The 14,028-nt window shown below is 33.3% G+C and overlaps 2 protein-coding genes across 2 annotated transcripts; both read right to left on the minus strand.

Annotated features, from left to right (window-relative positions):
- Nucleotides 1–625: 625 nt before the first annotated feature.
- Nucleotides 626–7,335, minus strand: LOC137918919 (uncharacterized). Its single transcript, XM_068761854.1, has 3 exons — nucleotides 7,214–7,335; nucleotides 4,258–4,428; nucleotides 626–894 (listed from the first exon to the last, which is right to left on the minus strand). Exons 1-3 carry the CDS (start codon nucleotides 7,266–7,268, stop codon nucleotides 689–691), a joined length of 432 nt encoding a protein of 143 aa, XP_068617955.1. The 5' UTR covers nucleotides 7,269–7,335; the 3' UTR covers nucleotides 626–688.
- Nucleotides 7,336–8,687: 1,352 nt separating this feature from the next.
- LOC137919023 (uncharacterized) lies at nucleotides 8,688–13,768 on the minus strand. The gene is made up of 3 exons (XM_068761984.1): nucleotides 13,702–13,768; nucleotides 12,726–12,887; nucleotides 8,688–8,917 (listed from the first exon to the last, which is right to left on the minus strand). Exons 1-3 carry the CDS (start codon nucleotides 13,766–13,768, stop codon nucleotides 8,688–8,690), a joined length of 459 nt encoding a protein of 152 aa, XP_068618085.1.
- Nucleotides 13,769–14,028: the final 260 nt, after the last annotated feature.

A 14,028-nucleotide genomic window follows, 5' to 3' on the forward strand; every position in this document is an offset into this window, starting at 1 on the left:
ATTTGTCAAAGTTACACGGCTATTGATGTCATGGAAAATTCCCACAGTCGAATCCAGCGACTTCCCACGATCTTAACTAATTCAGCCGTCCACCTAGTGGGGTGCCCATCCACGCCGCGTCTACCATCTCGCGGTGGTCACTCCAGAACCTTTCATCCTCAACAGCCATCGCACGAGCAAGGTATTCCGTTCAACGCAACTTCAGACTAACTATTCTTATATCTACGCTGTGTTGGTTCATCTTCTCGGTTCTTAAATTATCTTTTCACTTAACTAATATTAATAACTCATTTTTGACAATACATCTATTATTAATAAGTTTCCTAAATCTTTGTAGAAGGTTCTTATGGAAAAAAAATAGAATTTCAAGTACGTTTCGCATTTGCAATGTCGGTAAATAAGTAGGGAGGTACTCGTCGACTATCTGTCACATCTATCATGATAATCCAGGTTTTAATATGCCCAATTGTAATTCTATTGTTCCAGTGTTAGTAAAGTATCAATATCATTTATTTTAAAAGTAGAATTAAAAATATTGAGTGCCAAAATACATATAAACACGAAGAAATTTTTGAAATAACTTTTTTATTAATTAAATTTCGAATTGAATATAGATCGTCCAGATTTCGTCTGTCGGGTCAGCCAATTAAGAATGAAAGAAAAGAAATCAATTTATAAGCGATCTTTACTACACGAACATAGAAATAACACCTATAGCTGCAACCAAAGCAGCGGTGGATCCAACTGTAGCTCCTGTATTGCAGTCGTCTGTAAAGCACTGGCAGACTGTTTCCAGGTGGTCCTCATTGTCGGCCTTGTAGCAGTCACGGCGATGTCTGACCCAGCCACATCCGCGAGTCACACGCACCTCTGGGTCATGACCTTTGTGGAGAACTGCGGATAAACGAGGCTGGTATATACAAGGAAGTAATATTTATACAGACTATTTATAGTATCTATGATATAGACATTGATGACGTCATTTAGCTCAAGTTTTGTAAAATTTATTTAATTTATGTATTGAAATAAATAAGTTATATTTGACATTAAATAAAAAATAAAATAAAATTGGACTATGTCAATTAGTAAAAGAACCCAGATCTCTATTTGCAGTAGCACTGGCAGAATGAGCATATATGTAAGTGTTTAGTTTTAGCAGCAAAATTAAAAAAAAATTAATGACATATGGTAAATTTTGACAGATGACGGTTGCGTTTATAATTAGAAGAATGACTTGTCAAAAGTTTTAGAAGTAAATCTGTGACCCAGTAGAAGACCAAACCGTGGTGTACGCAGATACTGGGTATCCCATATATGCTTCATATATGGGATACCAAGTTTAGAATAGCTTGCAAAGTGGAAATGGTTAGGAGCATTACTCGCGGTAACATGGCTTCCCTTTTGAAAGAGAAAGAGAACCGCCACACTGGTGGATGAAGTAATTAGACATAACAAAACTGTCTAACAGGAAGTGTGGCGAGTGATAGGAAGCGATGCGTAATTGTAATGTGGGTGAATTTTCTATGGTGAATATATGCTGAATGATTGAAAATATGAAGGATGAAAGAGGAGGGTGTATATCTCTGTCCCGGAAACAAGATGGACGAAAGGCTCTTTAAAACAAATGTTATTTAGCCTTAAAAATACATAGGCCCATTATCATACAGTCAGTTATATCAACAACCTTTGAGCTTTTATCAAACTGATCATTTCCTTTATTCTTATTAAAGTCAACTTTTCTTTTTCGATGAACAAATGCCGTTTTCTCGATGGCCTTTACGGCCTGTTCGAGTTTGTGATGGCAGAACTTAGCCCGGAACTTTTTACTGTATATACGCTTGAAGATTTTGCAAGAGCTGTTCGGGATGGATTCACAATTATGTATCTCTCCACAATGTTTTAACGAATATTTAAAATACGAAATGTAATTCATAGAGTACAATCTGTGATAAGTAATACATTTATTTTAGGTGTTTTAGTACATTATTTGTCAAAGCTTTATTAGTAAAGATACTGTTATAAACTTTTTTATTTGCCGAAGTTCCCTCGTGCCTTTGAGTCAAGTCATTGCATGGTGCGTCCACCGAAGCGATCTAACAGCTCAGTTCCTGCTCAGCTGAGGCTCTTTCACAGACCTCTAGCTTTGCTACTTTACAAGAGGCTACGGGTCCTTGGGGATGGCGACGAATTTTATCCAATGTTTCTGGAATTTTTCCGGGAAGATAAGAATAAGATAAGAAATATATATAATAAAGAAGAAGATAAGAATCAGGAATTAAAGAAGGAGACGGGTTAGGTTCAGAGGAAAATTTTAAGATGTGGTATATAAGCAAACAAAGAAATGTAAATAAAAACAATACTGAATTCAAAACTGTGATACTCTAAAACAAACTGCGATCTAAAAATTATGAGAGAAGGAAGGCGATATATACGAGGAAGAAGTGAGATGAAATTGTGAATGAAAAAAAATAACTACCGATTGTAAAGTCAATGTCCCATGACAGGGGATACGATAGGCCCAAAACATGGGGCAATAAAAGATCTGGTTATCTGCTAATGACATTGATCTTTGGGAAAGACCTGGGCCTTGCAGTGGGCGTCTTTGACAAAGCGACGAAATAAGCTATACATTCACCCCTTTAAAGCTATTACATCTATAACCAATCAACTTGTACATAAATGTATTATTTTTCCAAGGTTACAACTTAATGTCTTTAAAACAATTTTTCCAAAACTTTGTAGATGGTTTTTATAGAAAAAGAAATTGTTAGATCATTGTAAAAGCGTATATATTTGATGGAAATATTATTTCAGGTTTCTTTTTTTTTAAAAACCTGATTGGCTAGTATTATTAACCGAGAATGTTTTCCATTAATAACTCCACTTATATCAATTATTTGTTATGAAGTACTAAACATCCAATGTTTATGTTTATATTTACATATATCATATCCTCTACTGATATGTCGCTAATGTCAATGTAAATAGGTCGACAGATGTAATAATCTATTGGCACAGATAAAATAGGTCAAGAAAATTACGAGAAAGAGGATAAAATAAATATGTGAGCCTTATGTTTACAAATATTAAAGGCTGGAATAAAAAAGAAACAAAAGATGACGTAATGATATTAACCTGATTATGTAAAATATCATACATCATCGTCGTCATTATTATCCACATCTGGATATAGGCGTTCATCATTAACCTTTAGCTTTTATTCACTAGAATAGGGTATGTCATCATCTACTCAATGCAAACCCAAGAAATGCAGCGACGCGAAATGTCCTCGTATTGCTGCGGTAAAGCAATGATGCCAGAGGCGGCACAGCTTCCTTCAGGGATGTGTCTTGGCGTAGTATTGAGGGGAAGCTATGACCAATATTTAGCCACTTTCAGTTGTGGAACAAAGTACACCGCCCGCCAGCCCGCTGATAAATGCGTATGCGGCAAACAATGCGAATTACACAATTGCAACCGTTAATTCACTCAACACGTGTTTCACTCCTCCACGGGGCATCTTCAGGAGTGCCCCTCGACTCCCACTGCATGTGCGGAAGTAGCTAAATATTGGTTCTTTTCTTACTAAGGATGGACTTCCACAAGGTAACGCCTGATTCCACTAAATAGATTGTTTTTGACAATATTTTAAATTTAGAAAGTTAGGATTCGTTATTAACCTATAAAAGCAATTAAGAAAATGTGATAAAGAAATTAAGTAATGTTTATTGTGATATAGACGTATGTCAAAATAATAAAAGTATAATAAGTAATTAGAATAAATTTGATATTTGTAAAGTAGCAGTCCAGAAGGAATGGTGAAGGAATAAAAGGTATAGGAATGAATGATAATTTGACGGAAAAAAGAAGAATGAGTGATAGACATTACGAACATAAGAGTGAGCAATTGAAAAATGAATGTGAATAAATTATTAAGTAAAAAATTGTCTCTGTCCATCAAAGATGGGGAATCCAGAGGTCCCGAAAAACAGGAGCTATAAAGAAAAAGATGATCTTTTTAAAGAAAAAATAAATAAATCGGATGACGCTGTATGCAGGCCGTTTCAAATCTTGTATTATATCCAGTATGAGTATTAGTATATCTAGCAGTATCTAAATACACACAGTATATATCTTATATCTAGCAGTAGCTTGCACGACTTAATTATGCAATCGATTTATCTTGAATTAAATACATTACTTTGTTGCCAGTGTGACTGATTGCCAAAAAATTAAAAAAAATGATATAATACGAACTGGTCTGTACGATCTTCCTGCAGAAGAAGTCCTTCTGGTCAGCGGTGTGTACTCCGGCGTTGCAGTTGGCGGTGCCAAGAAACCTCGACACCGTCTCCTGGTCGTAGACTGTTGGGTCCAGGCACATGGAGTTGTTCGCACTATTGCATTCGTAGCATCGAATACTGGTAGCTATAACAAAATAATTATTTCAAAACCTATAACAAATCATCGTTTACTAGAAAGATCATGGATAAAATCACAGAGTCGTCGTTGTTATTTCAGCCTGAAAGGCACACTGCAAAGTACAGGCTTCAACCTAGGATATATATGTAGAAATATATCATAGTCGTCTCTCTTGGCAGTTGGGTTGGCTTATGGTATTTAGAGGATGAGGCGGACGATGGTTCGATGTGGTCTCGAACCATCGTGATGGCACAACGAGGGTTTCGGGAGTAGCGTGAAAAGTTTTAGATAGCCCGTCCCGGGGTTTGTGTGTACAAACCCCGGGACGGGCTATCTAAAATAGCACAGAGCGAGGGAAGACCGCGTGGTGATCCCTAAACAGGAGATACAGCGGGGCCCCCTGTATAGCGCAGAGGGCGATAACCGAGGTGGTTTTAGTGGGTAGGAATCCCTCGTGCCCTGTCCTCCTACCAGGGGCAGGGCATCTTGAACATCCGGAAGATTTCCCATCGAAACCAAAAAAAATGCAGAGGACGCTACTACCCATCCTCTGGAAACTTGTTAGTGAGCAGTGGAAATCCTATATTATTAATGCACATAGTGAGAATTATATAAGATTATATTACCGAACCAGCGAACTACGTTACAAATCTCAGTCCTCTACCGCTGGGCTACAACTACTGGACCATGGAGTAAATAAAGTATACATTATTGTAGTTCAGTAGTTTGTAGTAAAAGCTTTAAAGGGGGCGAATGTGTAGCGGATTAGCTGTTGATTGTTTAATACATCCACTCGAAAAATCAATGGTTCCAGAAATAATAAATAACGTAATCATAATATAGTAAGAAAATACGTTTTCAAATTTCGAATTCTACTTTTTTTTTTTCAGCCGATGGACGCCCACTGCAAGGCATAGGCGTTGCCCGCATCCGACGTCTTCCCGGATTACTACATATTAAAATTAATTATTGTTTATTATCTGTCCCGGCAGACTTTTTACGGCAAAAGTTATCGGCCTATCGCAATGTGTGAGAAAAAATAAATCTAACATATTTCAGAGTGATCACTTTGTACAGGGTGATTGGAAATACGTGTAAAAGCTTTAAAGTTTTTTGGGGACAAATAAAATATACATTCATGCCTTTAAGGCTTGTACAATTGTACCAATCAACTTGTATATTCGCCTAGAAATTATTATATGCATTAAAACAATAAAACAGTGGCAAATTTTAGGTTATATTTGCGATGGCGTTTCTAAAAATTAGATTGGTTTAATTTGGTTTAGTCTTTCGTTAAAAAGGATCGTATTAGATATAACACGGATAGCTCCTTGAAATTATTAGTCAAAAAATATTTTTTTTCTGTAAGATATTATTTTCAATAAAAAAATTATAAATAAAATTACAAAATATATGTAATCCAAAATAAATCTAAATTTTAAATTTTAAATGTGTTTAATACAATCACAAATACATTTTTCTTGATAATCTTTTAAAGTGAGTGAATTTAAGAATTTTAAGACCAAGAATTTTTTAAGGCGCTGGTTAATTAGTACGGATCGGTGTTTGATTTCACGAAGTTTATGATGAAATGAAACGATTCATGTAAGTACGTTATACTGGACATTAAAATAATTCTATGTAAATATAATCGAAGCCAAAAATAATCTTTCAAAGACCCGCATGTGGCAGGCTAGTCTTAGATTGACGTCCATATATACCATCATGAGTGCAAAATTTTGTATTTAAGAATCTCATGTACCACAACACGGTTACGTTTGGGTCGCATGACTTATCATCAGCTGATAACCCAGCTTATCTCTTTACTTCAATGTTTTTATTCAATTACTATCAATTATATTTTACATTTTATGTCAAATGGAAACCGTTTTCATTTTACATTCGATCTTCTACAGCAATTCTACTGGGAGTGTATTTATATTGAATTTTATTCTCTTACTATGTCAATTACATTTCCTTTGAATGACAGGTAGAAATTTATCTGTAGATATCTAATATAATATCATTATTATACAGATTCTGGCCTGTACTGATTGCCCCATAAATCAACCTCAAGCCGTATATGTGTGTTGACAGGTAAGGAATAAATATTATAAGTGTTTTTAACGCGATAAAAATTAAATCAGACATAATTTTTAAAGGTCAAAGGCGCGTTACTAGTCGTAAGCGATAAAAAACTTACAATACAAACAGAATTTTTTATTATTGAAATCTTTATTCTGTTAATTCCAATGTTTACTATAAAGTTTTGTAAATTAATAGCAAGTGTTACTGAATGTGCGGCCCGTCAAAAAACAAATTAAATTATAATTGACCCGTTGATTAAAAATGTTGCTCACCTCTGTGATAAAATATAAGAAAATTAAAGATTTGTAGTCATAACAAAAGAAAAAACATCGCAGGATGTACAAATTATACTTATTTTAATGACAATAATTTCCAACAGGCGTAATATTTTTTATTAATTTTCTGGATTTAACGTAATGTATACAAAATAATCATCGAAGTGGAGTATGATTTTTCTGTATTAAATTAAAAATAAATACGACATTTAAGTTAAATGAAACTAGAAATAAAATTACATGAAAAAAACAACATTTCGCCTTTTTAAATTTATTTTTAGAAGTTCTTGTAATATACGTAATGACATTTAATTCCATGACATGTCAATACAGATTAAAAAGAACAAAATAGATAAAGGTTAGTATTGGTAAAAATATTACTTAAAAATTATGAAATATTAATAAAAAAACATGATTTTAGTACATACCGTGTTTTAAATGTGTGAAGAGGAATAACGTGGATATTAAAGCTCTTAATAACATTTTGAAATTTTTTTAAACTAGGACGGTGATGTATTGACAGCAGTGGCTGTCAAACTGTTGTGGTGACTCAGCCGCCATTCAGTAATGCTCAACTTATGTTAATGCGATGACAATACGATGGATTATTCTGGATTTTTTTTACGCTCAAAGTAATATCGCATTCTATTCCATTTTCAAATTAGTACAACAGCTAAGAAATGAAATATTTTTATTTAAAAGGTGTACTTATTTCTTTTGCTTCTTTGATAACAAAATTGTACCAAATTTAAAAAAGAATATAAGTATTTGTAAATTATATGGTTTTATGAAATTAAATTATTTTTATTTAAATCTTGAACTGTAAACGAAATGAATTAAAATCTAAATCTTTAATAGAAACAAGATTTTAAATGATTATAATAAAACATTATTTGCTTGACAACATTTATTAAAATAGATGAAACTAAATTTTCACACATAAGTAATAAATTAGTATTAACATCTTAATAAATAAAAAAGGATTCATATTTTCTTGGTTTTGCCATAACTTGAGAATGACTTAACCGATTTCATTATATATTTAATACTTTGCGAAAGATTCTTCAGAAACAAATTTCAGAAAACATGTTTTTTCAGCTTCGAAAAGTTAACAAATTCTTCATGGGTTTACGCACATATTATAAAGTAATAAAGATATCTGTGACCTTCGTTTTCTTAGTTTAAATTTAAAATTAAGATTATTATCAAATAAATCTTACAGAATTGAAGAGTTATTAGTTGATCTAAATGCGTGGAACTTGCTTTATTGACTCAAATATATATTTGGTATTATAATGTTCATATGAAAAATTGTCAAATTACATTTAAAAGAGCAACTTTTGAGTTTCCGGCTCTTCGAAGTAGATTAAAATAATCGGCTATTCAAAAGAGCATGTAAATGCCTACTTGAAAAATAAAATTTCGAATTTGACTTTTTAAATTGCATATTTAACAACATATGCATTTAAAAATTTATCGATCGTAATATTAATATATTTTTTTAGTATGCTACAAAATTCCTGTCATCAGGTGATCGATTTGCTATCCGTCACTTTATGGTACAATTATTTGAGTCAATTTCATTTAAAAACTTAAATAATTAATCCTATTGAGCAAATACATTAAAAAACAAAATTATTTTGAACAAAAATATGTTAAAGGACATATTATTTATAAAGTAATTAATCCGTCTCTTTATCATATGATTAGTTTAAAAAAATCAATATTAATATATAAATAGTGTAACTGTCCAGTTTTCTAGGTTATCTTCGATGAAATTTGACGAAAATTAAGCTGTATAACACATATATATGTACGTTATAACAATGTCTCGACGTTTCGAAGTTAGTTAAGCCTATTCAAAACAATAAATATATGTTTCATTATTTCATTAATTAAGTTTTAAAAGTTCATTCTCCAATTCGTAAAACTAACAAACATGGCGGATGCAATCCCAAGAACTGTCACTTTGACATATTCAAAAGCGTTTCCCGCGTTGCACATGTCACCGAAGCATTGACAGACAGTCTCCAAGTGGTCTTTGTTGTCGGCCGTATAACATTCACGTTTGTGCTTCACCCAACCGCAGCTGCGCATGACGCGGATCTCTGGACTTTGCTCTGGATGCAAAACTGAAAAAAAAATGTTGTCCATTTAAATTATTATTCCATCAATATACAAATCACATGATATCTAGCACAGGTTTAGTTGTGTTTCTAAATGTGGGTCCGACGCCCCACATGGGGACAATTTAGTTGTTAAGGGTGGCTAATAACATACATAATATATAAATTATATATGTAACATATGAGAACATAACGATTTTAAAAAGGCTTAGATGGGGCATTGCACAAAAAAGGTTGGCAAATGCTGGCTTAGACCGTTGCTTTAATTCTACAAGTTGACTGGAAATAGGTGTAAAGGCTTAAAAGGGAATGTATTTCAGTTTTTGTACGGTACACCATACATAAAAATTAACAGTTTTATAAATAAATAACACAATGGTGATATAATAAAAAAAATCGGTATTAAATTAGTATCAATACGTCATAAGTCAGATTGATCACTTTATACAGTACAGTAGAGAAAGTAATGGTAGCCCAGTGGTAAAGGGCTGAAACTTGCGATCGTAGGTCGGTGCACAGGATTGCCTCTGCTCATAAGTTTCCAGAGGATAGACAGTTACGTCCTCTGCATAGTATAATACCAAACTGCGATCGCCAATCCGTCTGCCAAGCGTGGGGATTATGGTATTACCCCTCCGTAAATATCCTTAGGGACAGTAAGCTGGAAACAGATTTGTGATGGTATAATTGTGTACGTGACTTATGTTTTTAAGTTCTTAACAACCAAGCTTATAACGCCTATAATATTATTGTGCTATTATAACAATTAAGTGTATATACTCGTATTTGTTTAGGATCAGACTTTTATTGTTACTCTAGTGGCATTGGCAAATTATATGGATTCAAGGTAGCATAGCGTAGAGGGCGTTAGTGGGCTGCTAACGGGAGTTGCGCTTCGGATCTTTACGTACTATTTTCGCGGTGATGTTCGCCGAGCTCACGAACTGATTAGGTTCGAGAGCAATCACCTTTGTTTTAGAACAGCTTGGGACAAGTCCCAGCATCAATATTACACGTTTAGCAATCTGACACAAGAGCACCAAGAGTGACGAACTTCAATTAGGGCGGGTATTATTACTGACTAATTACACTGCTGTAACATCAGAAAGAAAATATTTTTTTCTTTTCCATATGAATATCGTTTCAGAAACGCCACTATATAGTTTAAAGCATTCATAATAAGTATGCCAATGCATGCACTGTTGACTTCGAACAGCGTAACGTTCATTCATGGCATCTGATTTAAAACATGTAAGTACTTGTCGAGTTTCTATTTATTTATCAAAGGATGTACTTAATTGAATGTGTATTACGTAATAAAGAATGAATAGTTGATTTAATTTTGAAATTGAATGAGGTTTTAAATGTAATTTATATAATTTTTAAACACATCTACAACCTTCCTCTGAAATAATAAAATAGACTTAACACATATACATTATAAAATAAGCATGTTGGTGTTGAAATTACTTATTTATACTAAATACTTATTCTTTATATTATTTAAAGGTTTTTAAATTTTTGTGTAGTGTTGAAAACAAATTTATTTTATCTGTAGTAACTGTCTGACAAACATTATACTGCCAGAAATGATTGGTTCGTGGCATTCCAATGGAAATACATATACATATATATTATTTGTGTGTGTGAAATAAATAAATAAACAAGACATAATCAAGATGACAATCATCGCGGGAAGTCGCTGGATGCAGGCAGTGCAAGGCCAGTCGTTGTAGCGATCTTTTGGGAAGCCTATACCTTGCAGTGGGCGTAAATCAGCTGACATAACTGAACAAAACAATTTTGTTATCAATAAATTCTGACATGTACAGCTGTTAAATGTTAATATAAATTTATAACATATGTACTATCATCAAAATAAATGTTCTTTTCGAAGTTTAAATTCTATCACTATTTTTTGGACCGTTGTTTCAGTTCACAGACGCTCAGTGCAAGGTATAGGCCTCCCCAAAGGTAACTATAGAAGAATATAGCATAATTGCCACGCTTGGCAGGTGGGTTGGACATTGCAGTATGATTATGGTTCTCAGAGGACGCTGCTGCTCATCCCGTGGAAACTTTTTTGTGTGTAGTGACAACCCTACGTAATTAATGCACAAAGTGTGAATCCCGGAAATTGAACCTGAAGCCTAGTATCGCATGTCTCAGTCCTCAAACGCTGGGCCATCGTTGTTGGATATCAATAAATATTCATTATAAAGTAATAGCAAGTGATTATCAAAGTAAATTTCATCTTTAACCGAAAGCAAACTATCCCGTCTGTTTTATTACAATAAATTGATTATACATGAATAATGTTTGCTTTTTAATCTAGTTTATATTCATAATATTGTTTAACATAACAATTGCAATATGAAATAATTGGACAAAGAATCTCACCATGTCATAGGCTATGGTGTACGCTAGTATAGTTCCTCTGTGCTATGCTATACCTTAAAGAAATTATATGTATACAGTTTGTGTTTTATATTATTTTATAAAGCTGATCATAAGATCAGAGATCAGTTTTAGCACTACGTTTATTAAACATGCATCTTTGATGTTAGTGTTACTATTTTAACATAGATGTCGCTATAATAAAAATTAAAACATTACTATTAGGTCGATGTAAAAAGTTACACCAATATGGGCTGGCTATATTCTAATGTTGATGCGTGCTGTTAGCCGTTTTGGCTTTTACAGCTTCATCGTGAATGATTATTCTATTTTTATTAAAACTGAAGTGTTTATTAAATTAGTACTTATTTGTCTACGTAATAAATTGACAACAGATTTTTAAATTGAGGTATTGAAAGAAATAGCCACATACTTGATATTAAGTTTGAATTAATCAATTCTTCAAAATATGTATCTAATATTTGCATTGTATCGTTACTAAAAAAATCTCTGTTATATTTGTTTTATAAATATAAATAGTACTTTGTTATAATTTTTTTCTGTAATTTTTGTGAATAACGGTGCTATTTATGTCGTTGTTAATTATTATACTTATGTAATAGATAAATTCTAATATAAAATTAAATAAGATCAAATAAGTCTTAAGCTACGTTTCCACTGATGACGTAGGAATCTGCGTAGCGAATGTTTGATAAGAACCAATGGAATTACTTCATTTAATCGAGCGACTGTAGATTTCTTTTATAGCTCATGGAAATGCAGCTTTAAATAACACAGATAATAAAAAACGAAAGAAAATGAATAATCAGTCAATATGAAAGATTAATTTTTAAAGGTACGTTACTAAGTTGACTGGTTATATTTGTAAAAGCTTTAAAAAAAGTGGACGTTACACCCTGTGTACAATAATCAATGGTTTTAGAAATAATAAATAACGAAAAAGCTTTTTACAAAATTCGGATTGCGACAAATTAAAATTAATTGTTGTTTACCATATATCTCTAAAGACTTTGTATTGCCAGAAGTTATTGCTCTATCTTATTTCAATTTAAAAATAATGTAATATATTTTTGATTACCCAGTGGCGTAGCTAAGGGGTGGCGAGCGGTGCGGCCGCACCAGGCACCACAAGTTTTTGGTTCAAAATAATAAAAAAAAGAATTTTTTTTTTATTATTTTGAACCAAAAAAATTATATATTAACTACATTCTGTTCTGAATTTTGAAATTATTTAGACTCTTTAGGAGGGGGGGGGGGCACCAAGTCCCCAATCTGCCCCAGGCCCCAAATACCATAGCTACGCCACTGTGATTACCTTTTATAGGTTGATTAAAAGCTTTGTACACCTATAACAAATCTCCCTGTATGATTTAAATGAATAATGTTATGAACTTACTTGCCTGCACCATTTTTCTGCAAAAAAATTGTTTGCTCAAAGCGTTTGGTAGCGCTTTGGCGCAGTCCACAACAGGAACGATTGCGTGCATTTTATGTAAATGCATATCCAAACACGCCGAGTTATTAGCGCTGTTGCAATCGAAACATTTTATTGCATGACCTGCAAATATTGTTACATTAAACTAACTTATATTATAAAACAGATCCATTAGTTCCTAAAGTGGTTCAGGACACCCAGGGGTCCATTGGAGACACAACGCTCAGGCGCCAACCTGAATGTTCACAATTCATAAGCATCCATAAAAATTTAACTGCTTACGAAAATGAAGAATTAAAACGGTAGCTTGACTTCACTTATACTGTAGGCAGATAATATTTTAAGAAGTTCGGTTGTTGCAAATTTTTACGTTTTTTGTTAAGTTTTGAGATTATTGTAAAAATACTGTAGGGGTTCACCGGAACCAAGTAAATTTTAAAACTGGTTGAAGTGTTAAAACATGGTAACATATTATCCGATGTTCAACACAAAGCAAAGGAACAGAAATGAAAGGCTTTTTAAATGCTAAATCCTGAGATAAAGCGCATTTTTAGTTGAGATTTTAAAATGTGTACTCTCACAAATCATAATTATTTCAGCCGTATCACCTCCACTGCTAGACATAGGTCTTCCACATAGATGGAAGGGGCCAGCAAAGTCCAAGATATCAAGGTCTTCTGTCCACCTCGTGGACGGACGTCCTTCGCTGGGCTTGACGGTCCATTGTCTCCACTCCAGAACCTTAAGGTTCCTCTGTTTTTGGCCCTGTATGACCTGCCCACTGCCAATTCAACTTGCCAATCCGCTAGGAAATGTCCATTCTTCTACGTATCTTCTCATTCCAGATAAGATTTCGTAGAGAAATCCCGAGCACTGTCTTTTACAGAGCCCGTGATGGTCTTATTTGGAAAATGAGAATGTTCAAAAAAGTACTTACATGAGTTTGCCAAGAATACCGGTAAAAGAATAGTAACTGCTAACTTTTTACTAATTGTAATAACCATTTCACTTACATAAAAATACTAGCAATTATGTCGATTAATATTATTGCTATTTTATTTTAGAAGGCGCTAAAACCGTTTTTAAAGAAACGTAGTGGAGTTATAAAAACTGAGAAATACAATTTTCTTTTTTAATTTTTAAACGTGTTATATATATCCGTTATATTTCTAATGCAGTCAGAACACAACTGTCTGTGTTGAGTTTTAAATGGGATATATAAGTCGGGCCGTTCATTGTAATCTCCCCGCCGTGTGAAGGGTGG

Source organism: Battus philenor, unplaced genomic scaffold, assembly GCF_028537555.1.
Source record: "Battus philenor isolate CCGP_79_NKW_IND1 unplaced genomic scaffold, ilBatPhil1.0.hap1 SCAF_15, whole genome shotgun sequence".
NCBI lineage: Eukaryota > Metazoa > Arthropoda > Insecta > Lepidoptera > Papilionidae > Battus > Battus philenor.

Bases quoted from the DNA above. Each gene is read 5' to 3' on its own strand.
- LOC137918919 (XM_068761854.1), bottom strand. From the start codon at position 7,268: ATGTTATTAAGAGCTTTAATATCCACGTTATTCCTCTTCACACATTTA. The intron at 4,429-7,213 runs GTATGTACTAAA...ATTTTGTTATAG, and splicing joins CTTCACACATTTAAAACACG to CTACCAGTATTCGATGCTAC. The intron at 895-4,257 runs GTTCGTATTATA...GTTTATCCGCAG, and splicing joins CAGGAAGATCGTACAGACCA to TTCTCCACAAAGGTCATGAC.
- LOC137919023 (XM_068761984.1), bottom strand. From the start codon at position 13,768: ATGGTTATTACAATTAGTAAAAAGTTAGCAGTTACTATTCTTTTACCG. The intron at 12,888-13,701 runs GTAAGTACTTTT...CAATATTTGCAG, and splicing joins GGTATTCTTGGCAAACTCAT to GTCATGCAATAAAATGTTTC. The intron at 8,918-12,725 runs GTAAGTTCATAA...TTTTTTTTTCAG, and splicing joins CAGAAAAATGGTGCAGGCAA to TTTTGCATCCAGAGCAAAGT.